This window comes from Pleuronectes platessa, chromosome 12, assembly GCF_947347685.1.
Source record: "Pleuronectes platessa chromosome 12, fPlePla1.1, whole genome shotgun sequence".
Classification (NCBI taxonomy): Eukaryota; Metazoa; Chordata; class Actinopteri; order Pleuronectiformes; family Pleuronectidae; genus Pleuronectes; species Pleuronectes platessa.
Genome location: NC_070637.1, coordinates 14835035 through 14852640, shown reverse-complemented (window position 1 = coordinate 14852640; position 17606 = coordinate 14835035). Strand labels below are relative to the sequence as shown.

The following is a 17606-nucleotide window of genomic DNA, read 5'->3' as shown; positions in this document are numbered from 1 at the left end:
TAAAACAATACATTAACGTCACACCATCATCCTCTAACCCCGGGACACACCTGCGAAAAGCAGTCCGCCTCCTTTCCTCGCCCATGTTAAATACGTCATGATAAACCCTCTCCTGGAACCGTCACCTTATCGTGGTGGAGAGGTTTGCGTGTCCCTGTGAACCTGAGGGCTGTGTTGTCTGGAGCCTTGTGCTCCTGGTAGGGTCTCTCATGGCAGAGTGGTCTCAGGTGAGGGGCCAGACTAAGAATGGTTCAAAAACCCTCAATGAATATCGACGGAAGAGGAGATGTGACCCGGCCCGGAGGAAGCCCGGGGCCCCCGTCTGGAGCTAGGCCCAGACGGAGGGCTCGATGGCGAGCGCCTGGTGGCCGGGTTTGCCACGGAGCCCGGTCGGGCACAGCCCGAACAAACTACGTGGCACCCCCCCTCTCTTCATCTCATGGGCCCACCACCTGTGGGAAGACCCGTTGGGGTCGGGTGCGCAGCCACATGGGTGGCAGCGAAGGTCAGGGGTCTCGACGGACCAGACCCGGGCGGCAGAAGCTGGCTCTGGGGACGTGGAACGTCACCTCGCTGTGGGGAAAGGAACCGGAGCTTGTGAGGGAGATGGAGCGCTACCAGTTAGATCTGGTGGGGCTTACCTCCACGCACAGTCTCGGCTCTGGTACCGTACTCCTGGATAAGGGTTGGACTCTATTCTTCTCCGGAGTTGCCAAGGGCGTGAGGCGCCGGGCGGGTGTGGGGATACTCATAAATCCCCGGCTGAGCGCCGCGGTGTTGGAGTTTACCCCGGTAGACGAGAGGGTCGCCTCCCTGCGCCTAAGGGTTGTAGGGGGGAAAACTCTGACTGTTGTTTGTGCGTATGCACCAAACAGCAGCTCAGAGTACTCGGCCTTCTTGGAGACCCTGAATGGAGTCCTGTATGGGGCTCCAATAGGGGACTCCGTAGTTCTGCTGGGTGACTTCAACGCCCACGTGGGCAACGATGGAGATACCTGGAGAGGCGTGGTGGGGAGGAACGGCCTCCCTGATCTGAACCCGAGCGGTCGTTTGTTATTGGACTTCTGTGCTAGTCATGGATTATCCATAACAAACACCATGTTCGAACATAAGGGTGCTCATAAGTGTACTTGGTACCAGAGTACCCTAGGCCGAAGATCAATGATCGATTTTGTGATCGTGTCATCTGATCTGAGGCCGCATGTTTTGGACACTCGGGTAAAGACAGGGGCGGAACTGTCAACCGACCACCATCTGGTTGTGAGTTGGATCAGGGAATGGGGGAAATTTCCGGATAGACCTGGTAAGCCCAAACGAGTAGTGCGGGTGAACTGGGAACGTCTGGAGGAGGCCCCCGTCCTAGGTATCTTCAACTCACACCTCCGGCGGAGTTTTTCTGGCATTCCTGTGGAGGTTGGGGACATTGAGCCGGAGTGGGCGGTGTTCAAAGCCTCCATTGCTGAAGCTGCGGCGGCTAGCTGTGGCCTCAGGGTCTTAGGTTCCTCAAGGGGCGGTAACCCTCGGACACCGTGGTGGACACCGGTGGTCAGGGAAGCCGTCCGATTGAAGAAGGAGGCCTTCCGGGATATGATATCCTGGAGGACTCCTGACTCGGTTGCAGGGTACCGACAGGCCCGAAGGGCTGCAGCTGCTGCCGTGTCGGAGGCTAAGCAGCGGGTGTGGGAGAAGTTCGGAGAGGTCATGGAGAAGGACTTTCGGTCGGCACCAAAGTGTTTCTGGAAGACTATCCGGCACCTCAGGAGGGGGAAACGGGGAACCATCCAAGCTGTGTACAGTAAGGATGGGACTCTGTTGACCTCAACTGAGGAGGTCATCGGACGTTGGAAGGAACACTTTGAGGAACTCCTGAATCCGAATAACACGCCCTCTATGTTGGAGGCAGAGCTCGAGGTTGATGGTGTTTCGTCGTCAATTTCCCTGGTGGAGGTCACTGAGGTAGTCAAACACCTCCGCAGTGGCAAAGCCCCAGGGATTGATGAGATCCAGCCAGAAATGCTAAAGGCTCTGGGTGTTGAGGGGCTGTCATGGTTGACACGCCTATTCAACATCGCGTGGGAGTCGGGTACAGTGCCAAAGGAGTGGCAAACCGGGGTGGTGGTTCCCCTGTTCAAAAAGGGGGACCAGAGAGTGTGTACCAATTATCGGGGTCTCACACTTCTCAGCCTCCCTGGTAAAGTCTACTCCAAGGTGCTGGAAAGGAGGGTTCGGCCGATCGTCGAACCTCAGATTGAAGAGGAACAATGCGGTTTTCGCCCCGGACGTGGAACTACGGACCAGCTCTTCACTCTCGCAAGGATCCTGGAGGGGGCCTGGGAGTATGCCCATCCGGTCCACTTGTGTTTTGTGGATCTGGAGAAGGCGTATGACCGGGTCCCCCGGGAGAAACTGTGGGAGGTGCTGCGGGAGTATGGGGTAAGGGGGTCTCTCCTCAGGGCCATCCAATCTCTGTACTCCCAAAGCGAGAGCTGTGTTCGGGTCCTCGGCAGCCAGTCAGTTTCGTTCTCAGTGGGTGCTGGTCTCCGCCAGGGCTGCGCCTTGTCACCAATCCTGTTTGTGATATACATGGACAGGATATCGAGGCGTAGTCGTGGTGGGGAGGGGTTGCAGTTCGGTGGTCTGAGGATCTCGTCACTGCTTTTTGCGGATGATGTGGTCCTCATTGGATCATCGGCTTGTGACCTTCAGCACTCACTGGATCGGCTGGCGGCCGAGTGTGAAGCGGCTGGGATGAGGATCAGCACCGCTAAATCTGAGGCCATGACTCTTAGCAGGAAACCGATGGATTGCTTACTCCGGGTAGGAAATGAGTCCTTAGCCCAAGTGAAGGAGTTCAAGTACCTCGGGGTCTTGTTCGCGAGTGAGGGTACTATGGAGCGTGAGATTGGCCGGAGAATCGGAGCAGCGGGGGCGGTATTGCGTTCGCTTTACCGCACCGTTGTAACGAAAAGAGAGCTGAGCCGCAAGGCAAAGATCTCGATCTACTGGTCGATCTTCGTTCCTATCCTCACCTATGGTCATGAGGGCTGGGTGATGACCGAAAGGACGAGATCGCGGGTACAAGCGGCCGAGATGAGTTTTCTCAGAAGGGTGGCTGGTGTCTCCCTTAGGGATAGGGTGAGAAGCTCAGTCATCCGTGAGGAACTTGGATTAGAGCCGCTGCTCCTTTACTTAGAAAGGAGTCAGCTGAGGTGGTTCGGGCATCTGGTAAGGATGCCCACTGGGCGCCTCCCTTGGGAGGTTTTTCAGGCACGTCCAGTGGGGAGGAGACCTCGGGGAAGACCCAGGACTAGGTGGAGAGATTATATCTCAACACTGGCCTGGGAACGCCTCGGGATCCCCCCGTCAGAGCTGGTCAATGTGGCCCGGGAAAGGGAAGTCTGGGGCCCCCTGCTTGAGCTGCTCCCCCCGCGACCCGACCCCGGATAAGCGGATGACGATGATGATGATGATGATGACGTCATGATAAACCAGTCTCCTATGTCGCCTGTACCAGGAGCCGCCCCTGTCACTGGTTATCTTGGCTCACTGTCTGGCCGGTAATCAGCCGTCCGGACCGCTCCGTGAAGTAGGAGGAGATGTTTGTTTACTTGGAATGCAGCCACTTTATTTCTCGGATATACAGCAGGAGCAACACTCGCATCACCTCTAGGTGCTCCGTCACTTCTTGTTATACACAAATTTGTAGCGTCTTTTCCCACAATACCCAGGTGCACTACGTCACACACTACAAACTTTCCTTAAAGGGGCAGGCCATACCTGCAACACAACAGCTCTCGGTCTCATTTACAGATGGCAAGAGAAAGCAGAGAGGGGTTTTTACAAACTGTCTGATAAAGATTCCAAAAGTAAAGGCAAGGGGTAGTGATGGATAAGGTTTTCTTTAACAAGTTAAGTCTTTCATTCTCACTTTCCACCTTAAAACTATGAAATGAACTGAACTATGAACTAGTTCAGAAGTTAAATGGTGAACTATGAACGTGAACTATTCATGTTTACTTGTATGAACTGAACTTTGAACTAGTTCATAAGAGGTGTGAACTTGCACAACACTGATGGCTTCTTAATAGATGTCTGAAGCATTAGTATGTGATTTATTACCCGTTAGCAATTCTTCTGCATTATGGTCACAATAAAAGGTTCCTGGTTATTCACCTGTACATTGTTTTAGAAGAAATCAAGTATACATGTAAATATTGACTTGTATTCACCAAAAGGCTTTTAAAAGGATAACGTTCCTCTTTAAAACTGCATTAGTGTTCCAGCTTTATTTGTGTAAATATCTACACACTTTAATGCACTTTGGTTTACAATTAGCCAGTTCAGAAATTAAAAATGCCATATCACCCCTGTCTAAACATTACATTTTACACTCTTGAGTTAAAAAAAAAGAAAGATTATATAAGAGTATAATTTTAAGGAGACACGGTAGTAAAAGTAGTCTTTGCTTAGTTTCGGCTTTAACATGGAATGCACTGACGGTATCAGAGAAAGACAGCGAACGCAGCAGCCTTGAATCAAAGTGATGTTTCTCAACAAGAGCTGAAGGCAAGAGTCGACAGTGAGTATGTGGTGCTTGTCAATACAAGGCACTGTGGAATTTCACTCCAAGCAGGTCCTACTTATCAAAATACACATTTTACATTTCAACGGCCACTGGGGAGGACACTTGAGAGAGGACGCTGAACACAGATTCCTAGTTGTTGAAAATTTACAGAGGTGATAGATTTACTTTCATAACTAAACACATGCAGAGTCGAGCATGAGAAAATAGAAAAACGACACATTCCAAAAAACTATTACCCAATAGAGGAGTTGTGTTCTTGGCACAAGGGACAGAGGTGGTTCTCCCTGTAGCGCTTGACAAATATCTACAAAAGATTTGAGATGCTCGTTTGGTTTTCCCAGACAAACAAAGGCAGTGAATGGTAGTTAATGATAGTTCAACCCGTCATGTCGTACTACAGAATCATGACACTTTTAAGACAAGGACAGTTCTGGCAGGGAACCGCCAACAGTTACAACTTTGGTATGACTAAAAACATAAGAAAAATGTCCAGCATTTGTAAATACTATACACGTTAGCTCAGTTGAAAACAATAGTGACAAAAATGGTTCAACATGTGACTATGCAGCCTTTTTCTAGGGCCACTGGAATAAATAGAACTAGTTTATGAGAACTTTGACTCAGTCGTTGCTTGGGACCTCCTGTCTGCAGGATTCATGCTCAACTACATTTGTGACATATAAGTCAGACCTGGCCTTAATGGATGAATGGGCATCCGGGTTTGCAGGTCAGATAATGGGTCACCTATAATGATTGTTTTAACAGGTAAACCATCTGGACAGGCTGGATTTGACATTTTTAGAGGCATTCATGTTGTTAACACTGGGGTTAGTCTGAGATTGCAGTAACAGTCAAAAGTCTTCCGATAGTCCTCTGGGATGAAACAGTCTCAGGCTCTCCACTGCAGGAACAACACATCTGTGCGCCCCAGCAGCTTTGGGGTCGCTGCAAGTTCTGGGAGGCCTCCAGTTCATGATGGTCCACTCTAGAAATGTGTGATTGCAGGTATTTTCTAGTGATTAAATGTCTTGGTCTCATTGCAGTGGATTATCAAACACAGAATCTGGTAGGACGGAGATCGTCAGCTTCTTTTCTGGCCAACTGTACTCCTTTGGTAACTTTGTCTATGCAAAGAGAAAGGTTATATGAGTTTAAACAGGCCAGCAGTTGAACCAAACAAAACTGAAAATAAAAGTTAAACAGGCGTTTTTACTAACCTCCTCACGAGTGTTCAGTTCCTGTAAATCCCCAAGCATTTGCTCTACAAACTCTTCGGTCAACAGTATCTAGACAGGGAAAACAGAAACTCCAATAAATGCCATCAATATGCAAGTGCTGCATGAAAACTGTGAGTTTGTGAGTGAGTCTCTCTGTGTGAGTCTCTTTGTGTGTGTGTACCTGGAGCCAGGGGCCGTGGGCTGCATATGGATGCTCTTCAGTAGCAAAAGCTCCTTCAACTCCCGTTGACACAAACGTTATGGCTGTGTCTCCATTGATACTTTTGAAAGTGAAATGTCTTCCATGGAGCAACCGACCCCTACAAAAGGGTTGAATACAGCACAGTGTGAGCCACAAAGGGTATTTACAAGTGCATGAGGATGTAATATGAGTTATTGTGACCGTAACAGAATATTTCCATTTCCATATGAAAACTACTAGCAAGCTTTCTATGTTGCAAAGGCAATATAAGATATGCTTCTAAATTTGTATCATCAGAATTCCAATTCATGGCCAATCTTTCCACATTTGATTTTATAGACTTAATTTTCCATCGAATAAAAATGTATTATTAAATAAAAATAAATTGTAATTTCTTTTGAGCAATTGCATGTTGAAAATTTACAAATAAGTTGAGACTCACTGACTGCAGTGATCAGTGTTAATCTGTTTTGTCGGCCTAGTTATTTCCGTCCATCAAGTTACAATATCACTATTGATGAGCACATTACTGAAGCTCTATTTGATGAATTAGGTATCGGGGCTGCTCCACACACCCATAGTGACTTCAGATGACAACTTTGCTTTTTTAGGATTTTTACTGTAGTATTGATTAGTAAATATTTTCTTGTTCTGAATCTATTCTTAAAACATGCAAATGTTTAAAGTGAAAACTATCTAAAGAAGTCCTATGGTGAATGGCTGGACCTAAAAATGGTCCAGCTACTTTTCAAAATGAAAATGTCTTAATAAAAAATAAAAACCAAACAACTTCATATAATGTACAATAAAACAAAACTTATAACAAATTCCCCTAAATTATAATGACAATTGCAACATATACTAATTCATACAACACATATTCTGTCGTACTTTAATATGACAGACACATCTTCAGTAAGGTCTCGTTGGGTCTGCTGCATGGTTTGAAACTATCATTTAATTCAATATCTTTTCTAGGTATTAAAAGTTTCAAGCGGAAAACATTTGCAAAGGTAAGTACATTTTGTCATAGTCCCACTCAATCAATATCACATAATCAGGCCTTTCACATCATTTTCTCACTCTTAACTCTCCACACGTCTTTCCCTCTCTCACACAAACCTCTTTGTCTCCTGTGTGTGCAGAGCTAAATTTTGAAAAATAACAGTTTGTGTTGTTTAAACACATTTCAAATAACGTCTTAATACTCTTCCAGATACAGACGAACACCAAGCCCAGGTTGTTATCAGTCATATGTCAATTCCAGCAAGATAAGGAGAATATAAGGGGAAAAAAATACTGCCTGTGTATGAGCTGTTGCCTCTGGTGATTCAATCATCAATATCAGTCAATGATATACAGTCGACTCAGAGTCCAATAATAGATGCATAATGTTCTTATTCATGTGGTTATATTTAGTCTGAACTGTACTGTCTTAAAAATAGCACTGGACATTTTAATAATTATCCAGCATCGTAATTTTACTGGCGTTTCTGTTCTCGTGTTTATTGAAACCCGGTTTGGTCTTTTATTTGTTTCTATTTCCTGCAGAGATCCCAGAGCTGTAGATGTTGTATGTGTGTGCAGGAGAACGGTGTAGTACCGCAGGCAGAGGGGCAGCAGCGTGCCTGCCTCTTGGTTGAATTTCAGATGGACGCTCTCCAACTGACGTGTTCGGACCAACTCATGTGGAACGATGGCCGCTGAACTCTCACTCTCCAAACTGTCCTTCCGACTCCTGAGAAACAGACGAAGAAGAGAAGAGAAAGGTGGAAGGGAAATTAAAGTGAGGAAGTCTGAAATCGTGCATTCAGCTATTATAGGACGAGTGTCTGTGGAAAAACAGCTATTGTGAAGGAAACTGCCGCTCCTTGCACTGTGTCCGGGAAGCGTTACTTGACTCTGCAGACGACGCAAACACTTCCCGAGAAAAATAGCAACAGGATAGTGACAAACCACAACATCATGCTGGTAGCTAAGAAACAAAGCTGGTAACAGTTCATATGTCAAATGCTCTGAGTCACTGCACATGGTGGAGGGAGTTATCCTGGTGCAACCTCTGTGCGGAGCTGAACCCATGTTAGTGTGTGTGTTGTGTGTGGGAGGAACACTTACTGAGGCCTCTCATGGCTCTGTCTCTGGCTGCTGATTGGTGGTAGAGCTGCCTTACTATTAAACTCCAGTCCTTTTCTCAGGGTCTCCCTGATCTGCTCTGTGTCTGTCAATGCACAAAGATCAGCGTGGAATTATTCCACCGTGCATTGCTGCCAGCACGCGGAGAGAATGGTTAAGCATTCTTGGGTCTGCTCTGTCTTAATTAGAGGATCTAGTCTTTTATTTCCTTTGGGACTTGGCTAACCTTTTTCGGAGAGCCTGCGTGGCTGTGATCCAATGCAGATGGATCGGCTGTCCTCCTCGTCCTCTGGCGGTCGACTCAGATCGTCCCACACACACTTGGCACTGACCCCACTTAGGTTAGAGCCCTCTGACTCAATTCCTTGGTCCACTCTCTCCTGCTTAGAAGAGCAAGAAATATACGCAATCATTAACACTAACTCAAATAAAACTCATCTAAGCTAAACATATTCAGAAATACTTGGACACTGCACAATGATGTACCAACAGGGGGCACTAAATACAATGTCAAACAGGGGTGGGAAACCATCAAGGGCCATTTCATAAAATTACTCTCAGTATTTCTACTAGCTCTGCTATATATTGCATATGTAGTGCATGTAGCTAGCAGCTGAGGAGTATAATAAATAATAAAGCCTTACTTGTAGGTGTGGATCAATGTCAAAAATGGTCTCCCCTCTCCTCATATCTGTGATTAGCCAAGGACCACCAGCTCTGTACACAGGAAAACCATTAGCATTCGTCCTGCACAACATTAACCACAGGTTAAACACACACACAGTTAATAAATTAAACAGTAACTACATTCTTCAATCTGCTGCTCATAATGTGTTGACCCCGCTCCAGTATTTTTCAGTGGCACTTACGGTAGTCTTTCTATTTCAGTTCAATGACACAAATGCATCTACAAAAGACACTAAAAGACTTGAAATGCACGTCTAGTTGTTTTTAGAGCAAACCTAAATGATTAGTTTCTCTCTTTGTGACATTTTTTACAGATGTAGCAATCCTAAATTATAAAACAACACTAATCCATCAATTCAGGTGTGAAACAAAAATAAGCATAAACCAAACCATTGAGAAATACCATAGTCTTTTATGTAACATATGACTTAAAAACCTAAAACAAGTCTCTGTAATCTATCCAAGCCAACACAGGTCCACTCACACTCGGACTCCACGCATCAGCTCCAGAATCCCTTGGCCGTTCCACTGTTGGGCCGCCTGTAGCTCCTCTGTACACACACCCACAATCTGAACGAGACAAAGAAAGAGCATGAGGAGTGTGGTCTTCAACCTTTTTAGTTTCTAAGTCCTTCTTACAACCCATCATACCGACTTCAACTCTCTCTTGTGGGGCAGCAGCAATGAGACATAGACATCCTCTTTATGTAAGTGTGTGTAAAGCTCTTACTCCCAGAGTCACCATTAAAGATAATTAAAGTGTTTGTGTGTGTGTGTGTTTTTGTGGGAGTGTGTGTGTCAGTAATAGTAAAAAGACAAGCCAGCAAACCAGATATTGTTCCTCGAGGACAACACACCACATTTGTTTTTTTGGATATCAAAAGTAATCTAACACATTTGCTTTTAATTTCTTTTCTGGAGGAAGAAGACTAGTGAAATCAGTCTTAGTTCATTTTCTCTACTTAGAGGGGGAGATGCACACACACAGGTGAGATGTTCTGTTAGGTTGCACGTTTTTTTCAAATACCAGCATTGTACATATGTAAGTTTGGCAATCATTAGTTTTTATATCATGGTATTGGGAAAATATCGTTTACAGCCATATCCCTAATAATTATTGAACTTACTTTTCTTAGACCTAAATAACAACTACAAACTCAGCTGGGGTTCAAATAATTATTTATGTACTGAACAATAAAATAGAACTTTTACCTAAATGATCAAAGGTTTTTCCTAGATTGTAAAATTTTTAACTAAATCTTAAAAAAGTAACTGTCCTGAATTAACAGCAATGATATTTTCATGTAGGGTTACTTGACAGTAATATCCCAAAAGTGCATTATGTGAAGCCATTTATACATATTTGAACTCACCTGGAGAAAGCTCACTGTGCCAAAGGGTGTTTGAATTGGTTGTATCTGTGGGTCGTCCGTGAGCAACATGTGCTGGATACGAGATTCACTGTTGTCCAGTGGATTGTGCCACGATACATGGTCGCCACTACAAAATGTGTTTTCTGTAGAAGAATGATTAAAAAGGAAACATTAATTTTAAAGGACAGGATGGTTGCGAGAATGCAAGTGAGCGAGAGAAATCAAACCCCAAATGCCATATGAAGAACATAAAAACTACACTTCAATCTGAGGAATCTGCTTGGGAGGTAACATCCACCCAGTCTAGATTTACTGTAGGAGAAATGTGAGGGGGAAGACGGCCAGGAATCAGCATTCATTTAGCTCGAGGGCCCAGCCCACCCACGCGCAAATTGACCCCAGCTGGAGAGAAAAGGGTTGGAGAGGAGAGGAGAGAGAGAATAGCCTTCTTCTCTTTCTGCGTGGCTTTTAAATGCCCCCTCTGTTCTCAACTATTGTGAACATTATATACACAACTGAAGTATTTCAAGAACGTAGCAGAATAGTGTATACTTATTTATCTTACTCATGATACACATTCTCACACAACAACAATGATCTTATTTGTCATGTCATCCATAAAAAAGACAAGCCTTGCATAATGCTTAAGGGAAAATTGAGAAAATAGACTTCCTCTAAATACAGAGCGCTCCCACAAACACTGATAATGTATACAAAACTTTTATCAGTGGAGTTATACACTACATTTACAAAGAATGCATTCGGAAATTGTTATAGCAAATCTAGCACAGATAAATCATTTACTAAACTATTAACAAACTTTGACTAAATGACTAACACAAATCAAAAGGGGTCCAAGCGAATCTGAAGAATGAGGAGCTGTACAAATGTATTTCATAACCATTTTAGTGTGCCTGGATTTTTATTAATTAAAACATTAATATGTCTTTTATAAGAATATAACGTTATATTACATTTACAGAGGACCAATTCATGTCTCAAAACTGTTTGTTTAGTTAGATCAATGGTTAAAAACTAAATTTAGCTGAAATTGTTGTGTACTTAATTGTTGTTACAATTAAGTAATCGATTTCTTTAAATATTTCGTATGAGATTAAATGACATGACCTTGGTGTTTAAATATGTGGGATTATCCAAGCATGGGAACAAAACATAAATATCACTCTGTGTTGTGCTCTCACCAGACTGGAACACGTAGCGAGCCAAGCCTTGCATGAGTTCAGCTGGCCAGGTCGGGGGTGCCGTCTCTCCAACTTCTCTCTTGAGTCTAAAGGTGAGCTCAAAGCCAAACCCGCTGGGTCCATCTGCCGCTGTGAATCTGACACACACACACTTTATTTAATCTCTTTATATACATGGAGATTGTGATAGTCCCACTGCTTGAAAAGATCAACAACACAGTGAACATGCTGTGAAAGAATAACAAGAGAGGGACACACAGTTCCAGTGTAAGTTAGAAGTTCATGGTATGTTAATGAGATCATGACATAAGCAATATAATATTCCAATGTCCACAGTTTTTCACATTGTATAATGAATTCAATGAAAAGCGTCCCTGAAGCTGCCTGAGCAACAGGTAGTGGAGTATTAACAGCAGTGTACTCACTCGTGCACCCTGTTGTCCCCGTACAGGTCACTCAGTCCGAAGCTGACATAGTGCCAGTGCTCCTGGATGTCCTGAGCTGCACAGCCCGAGTTCCTGTACATACTGATGTAGTCTAACGGGTCGGGTCCCCCTAACCTGTGAGGAACAAGACAGGACGACCGTCAGCCGGACCAAAGATCAACGTGTTCTAGTGTTTCTGCACCCACACCTCAGTACACATGATGTACAGATCCTCAATTGACCAAACATGCATCAACTTTCACACCAATAGTAAGTACACTCATATTAAGTTGGTATGACGCTGGTGCTGGGCCCCCCGGCCCCAGAAAACGGTGGGGCTCCTGGCTTTATTTGGCTTAAACGTTAGCAAGGCGGCTAGGCTAACAGTTGGCTAAACGTTTGGCCATTACTATTAAAAACTAGTTCCCCTAACTTCTCAGCGACAGAAATGGCGGACTAGCAACAACAGGACGTGGTACCTACCAGTATTTGACGATGGCCGTTACTTGCAGCGGGTTCGCTTGCTCGGGGTAAAGTCGCCGGCACTCCCCGTAGATAGCCTGCAGTCCGGGGGGAAACAGCGGCACCAGCCCGTGGGCTGGAGCACCACTGGTAGGCCGTGCCTCATCCATGCCACGGTCTCGAACAAATCCGCTTATTCTCTTTAAAAAACACCGCGGAGGCAGCGATCTTCCGCTGTCCGCTCCCAGTCAAACTATCAGGAGAGGGAATCAAACCATGTGGGCTCCACGGTGGCGCGGCCGCCGGACGGTAAACAACTTTAACTTCGCTCGTTGTGCTTCACTCTGCAGGAGCCAGCCTGTTGCTCATCTTCTACAAAACTCATCCATCACCATTGGTTGGACGGAGCTTCTTGCGTCACTGACCGACGGCTCCTGTCAGCCAATTAAAAAAGGAAATGTAGGTTTGTGTGGATTTCCAGATCATTCTGATTGGCCCACACGCTGTCAATCAAACAGAAGGCGGATGTAATTCCAGAGTTGCGACTATAGTGAGATTTTCTTGAGCCAGATGGAACTTCAAAGAAAAGATCGAGTAGCCAAACTAGTTGTTGAAGAAGTATTTAAAGTATCTAATTAAGTATAATTAACACAATGTAATTAAAAAAATACTCTAAAAGTCCTGTATTACATGTTTTCTAATTCAATTGTAAGTATCAGGCCTATTTACCAGCAACTAATTTCTACCACTGCAATCAAAATCATGTTTTTATAGCTTTTCTATCAAGTCATTATTTAGTAATATTCGTCATAGTTTCATTAACTAAACATATCTTCAAAAAGTGTTTCAAGGGCCTAACCTCTGCATAAAGTGATTAACATTTCATATAGAGTGAAAGATTGTAATCAAACTCTGCTTGAGAACCATTATTACTTAATGTCATAGCCAAGAAGCTACTTAATTATTGATATATATTAGACTTACATTAAATCATAGAGATGTAAACATTATAACATCTTTAATGTTGGCATTTGAGGATATTCATCAAACATAAGGAGGATTTATTTTCATCCGTTTTCCTGCTGCCTGGATATCGTAATAATTGGGTCACATTGCAAAGGCCTTATTGTATCCCACATGAGTGTTTTCCAAAGAATTTATTACAGACAAATTGAAATGAGTCAGCAGACCCTTATCATGGGATTAATAAAAGTAAGGAAGTTCAGGGTGGATTTTTTAATCATTACTTCCCTGATAAGAGATAGCATGGCATGTCATGCGATCTTTCACAAGCGGAGCACAGCATTTAATCGCACCCTTTATTTTATTAGCCTATGGTTTTGTGCATGGAAAGGATCATTGAATCCTAACTGTCAGGCATCAGGGTGTCTTCATAACTGGATTTTCTTACACTTTCTTATATACTAGAACAGGGCAATGGTTCAATACAAGCTTTTTTGGCTGTCACCAAATAATTAGCATTTAACCATGATGGTGAAGAATTTAACCACTATGGGCCTCCTCCGGTGCTATACTTCAACCCATGTCGTAGTTGTGTATAAACTGAACAACCACAGCACCTTTGCCCTCATGGCTGCAGTCCAAGAACGGGGTTTGGACTGAGGGCAAACAGTGTTAGGGTAGATTGGAAAGAGTGTAATCCAGCTGTAGAGCTAACAGAGGGGGACAGGAGGGCCCTGGGTACATCGCACAAATGACCTTTTACCTGTGGTGTTTCGGGTACCTCAAAATAACTGCTTTTACCCAGAGATATATTCTCATAGAAGTCCTTATAACAACATTTAAAAGTTGATGTAGCTTGGAATTTTGTCAGATTAACATTATGTTGTAAAAGGAAAGGATGATGATTTTCAATTTTGATCATATCTTGTTTATAGATAACCCAACAACCTGCCGTCACCATCGCTAAGGATGTTATGAAACTACATAAAGATGAGATGTGCATGCGTTCAGTATGTAGCGTGGTAGCTTGTGCATGATTTCCTGCCGCAATGTTAATGTAGCAGAATTTTAAAAAGAATTTTAAATTAAAGTTAATCAATTACAGAGGAACAAAATTATTTTGATAAGCTTTATTAACAACATACAACATGATTAACATGAACGTTGACAAACTTAATGACAAAATAGTAATATCATAAACAATTTCAATTTAACTTATCAAGCATCATTTGAACCCAAAAATGAAGTCAACAATCCGTGAAGCTGCGCAGTTAGGCTGACAAACTAGTACCGTACCAAAAGAACTAAGCCCATAGATGACACCTGAAGATGCCCCCATCTATGGAATTCAGTTCTCATAGTAAAGCACTTATGAATATGTGGTCCCCAGGAAACTCTTAATCCAAAAATATCCTCATCTCTTGAACACTACCTATAGTTTCATTTAGTGTATATTTTTTAACTCAGCTCTTTGTCTATGTAATAATGGAACAATACACAATTAAAATAATCCATAAAAAATAAGGAAACATGAAATATATGGTGATTAAAAGCAAATGCGGGTTTAAGAGATATGATGCGTAACTGATGCGTCCATCCCTATTTCTCAAGAAATTCAGATGATGAGATGATGTCATCAGCACTACTTCTTTTTATCTTCAGATGATTGAGCAAAAGACCATTACTAACTACAGCTGATATTTCAATTAAAAAAAAATCTACATTTTCTGAAAGTGATTACAAATTGAGAGGCGTTTTCTTCTATGTGAAACAAAACTAATGTGAAGAAACAAACCTCCAAACTGCAGTTGGGATTTGTGGATCCAGCTCTGTGGTTATAGAAAGAGTCTGAGGAGGGTTTCCTGGGGTCATCTGAGGAGCTCCACGGTCTTCTTTATCGAAGTATTCCTGAAAATGCTTCACAACCACTGAGATGAAAGTCTGTCCACCAGGCTGATGCAAGCAGCACTGAAGCAGATCATGGTGCTGATAGTGCTCCGATCAAGGCATGAAATGACTCATCAGTTATCACAGTACACTCCCAGGAAAAGAACTTTGGGACGTGTAATTGCTGGAATACATTTAGTCAACGAATCACCTCCAGGCCCTCCTAAATTTGATATTAACCAACATCCACGTAATTACAGGATCTCTGCTGTCATCCCAGATTAAAAAAAACTCATTCAAGGCCTCTTATCGGGACAGTATATACATATATATACATAGAGAGGGAGATAGAGAGAGAGAGATACTTCCTCAATGATATCTCAGTCACTGTGGTTGACTCAGTTGGAGAGTACATTCTTTTAGGACACATGCAATTCAGGACAATGAACTTTCTGATGAAGGCCACACCTGAACACATTCAGGAAACTATCTTTCCGGCCGTTGGAATTAGAAACAACCAGTTCTACAGAGTCTTGCTTACGAGACTGAGGACATTAACCATGTATTCCCGCCTGCACTGAACTAAACAGCAGAGTGGCAAACCCAGAAAAAAAAATCACATCTTAAAACAAGTAAAAAATGTATAAATTGTAGTTTTGTTTCAGCATATCAAACAATTTAGTAATTATTTACATCAATAATTTCCAAAATTTCAGCATGGACCTGTTTGAGACAGTTCCCGCCTATATACATACCCTTGTCATTCATTGAAGAGTTTCCAGATCTTGGATTTACCACTCATCCATTTCATCATAAAGGCTTCCTCGGTCTGTGCCGTAGCGGATTCAAACTTTAAACATACCTCAGCAGTCCCATCACAACAAAAAAGCAGTTTCAGTGTTGAATCAGCAGAATCAATCTTTCCAAGCTGAACGAAGACACAGCAAGCCATCCCTCCCCAGTTCACCTGCATGTTCAGCTCACGCTCCTACGTCCTCCAGCTCCCGGGTAAGGATACAGCACACTGTCTGACATTCAGAGCAAAAGAACCTTAAATACCAGCACCTTTCATATCGCCCATCAGCCTCCCTCCCTCCTCTCTGTTTTTTATACACTCCCTCTGTACGGTAAGCCCGAGTGTCACTTCCCAGTAACAAGGAAACAGTGGGAGTGAGCAGCACACCCCCTCACAATGAATCAACACATAATAGTTTCTGAGGAAAACCATCTGACTGGCCCTGCCCCCTGTTCCCATAAAGTAAGTGGGGGAAAGGCTGCGTCTTCTCGAAGAATCAGGAATTCCCCTACAGGCCTTGAACAGCTGTCGAGATGAGAGGCGATGACGAAGCAGACACACTGGAAGTTTGCCGGGCGAGCATATGCAAACAGAAACTGTGTTAGGTGCTTTGTGTGTACCCAACATTGAAATAAGTAACACTTATAACACTGTATTTACATAACCTGTAACAGGAAATTCTGTCCCCACGCTGCGGGTGTTGAAATGTAGAGTCATGTTTGAGCTGGTGACAGTGTTTCCTAGAAGACAGTATTATCTTTGTTAAATTATATTGATCAAAAGGCCACCACTTGCGTCATGGGCACATTTAGGACGAGACTGATTAATAAGTATATTTTTTGTGGTTGCAGTCGTCATTACACAGGTACGATAAGAGCGTTTCATCGAAAACAAAACCTACCTAAAATAACTATTTGTCATGTGTTCATAGTCCAACGTGACAGGGATGTGACACTGATCTTGTTCAATCACAGGACTGCATCAGCAGGGTAAAACCACTGCTTTTAGACAAGGCAGCACACAGTTATATTCAAACAGCTTAACTGTTCGGTGACCACATAAAAAAAAAAACTGATTTCCTCATTCCCTTCACACAGTCAGTTAAGGTACAATAAACTCCCCTGGAATTGATTTATACTTCCTCCCAAAAAAATCCCAGTTAGAATAATTCAATAGATTTCCTCGAAATGGGGTTTCACCACAGTGTTGGAATAATTACAACATAGCTCTTCTGGTATGTGAATGTGCATATTTCCAGGACGTGTCCATCCTCATGTCATGACTTTATGTGTTGCAAGATGACGTACTAAATTTAACTGTAGGTAGAAACCGAAAGGATCAAGAGAGCTACAAATAAAAAGATACAGAGACCCCATAGAGTCCCACCATTGATGTGCACTTACTCCAGAATCCACTTTCAAACTCCATCCTTGGGCTGGTGGGATAAGTTGCAATTGACATTTTGCGCCAGACTTCAGAAACAAGCCTGGCTTTCATGCTGCTGTTTGAACACTGGGGAAATCACTCGCAAAAGGTCACTGAGCCCATTTCCTTTCTTTCCTCCCTGTGCATCTAAAGACCAGTAACAGCCCCTTTCAACTGTACTTCAGTTACTAGCAGAGATATTCAAATGTCTATATAGGAAGTGAAAGAAGGTGAAGGTAACCAGAGAGA

The 17606-nt window shown here is 43.5% G+C and overlaps 1 protein-coding gene across 2 annotated transcripts; it reads right to left on the bottom strand.

The window, feature by feature from the left end:
- Positions 1-4271: 4271 nt before the first annotated feature.
- sufu (suppressor of fused homolog (Drosophila)) lies at positions 4272-12693 on the bottom strand. 2 transcript variants are annotated; one of them, XM_053436272.1, is made up of 12 exons: positions 12308-12693; positions 11825-11959; positions 11400-11536; positions 10198-10340; positions 9309-9394; positions 8782-8854; positions 8364-8517; positions 8120-8222; positions 7608-7742; positions 5984-6122; positions 5803-5871; positions 4272-5709 (listed from the first exon to the last, which is right to left on the bottom strand). In XM_053436272.1, the coding sequence occupies exons 1-12, from the start codon at positions 12454-12456 to the stop codon at positions 5620-5622; spliced, it is 1413 nt and encodes a 470-aa protein (XP_053292247.1). In that variant the 5' UTR covers positions 12457-12693; the 3' UTR covers positions 4272-5619. The 2 variants fall into 2 exon arrangements, with proteins under 2 accessions (XP_053292247.1, XP_053292246.1); XM_053436271.1 differs by having other exon boundaries at positions 8364-8520; positions 12308-12689.
- Between the last annotated feature and the right edge of the window lie 4913 nt (positions 12694-17606).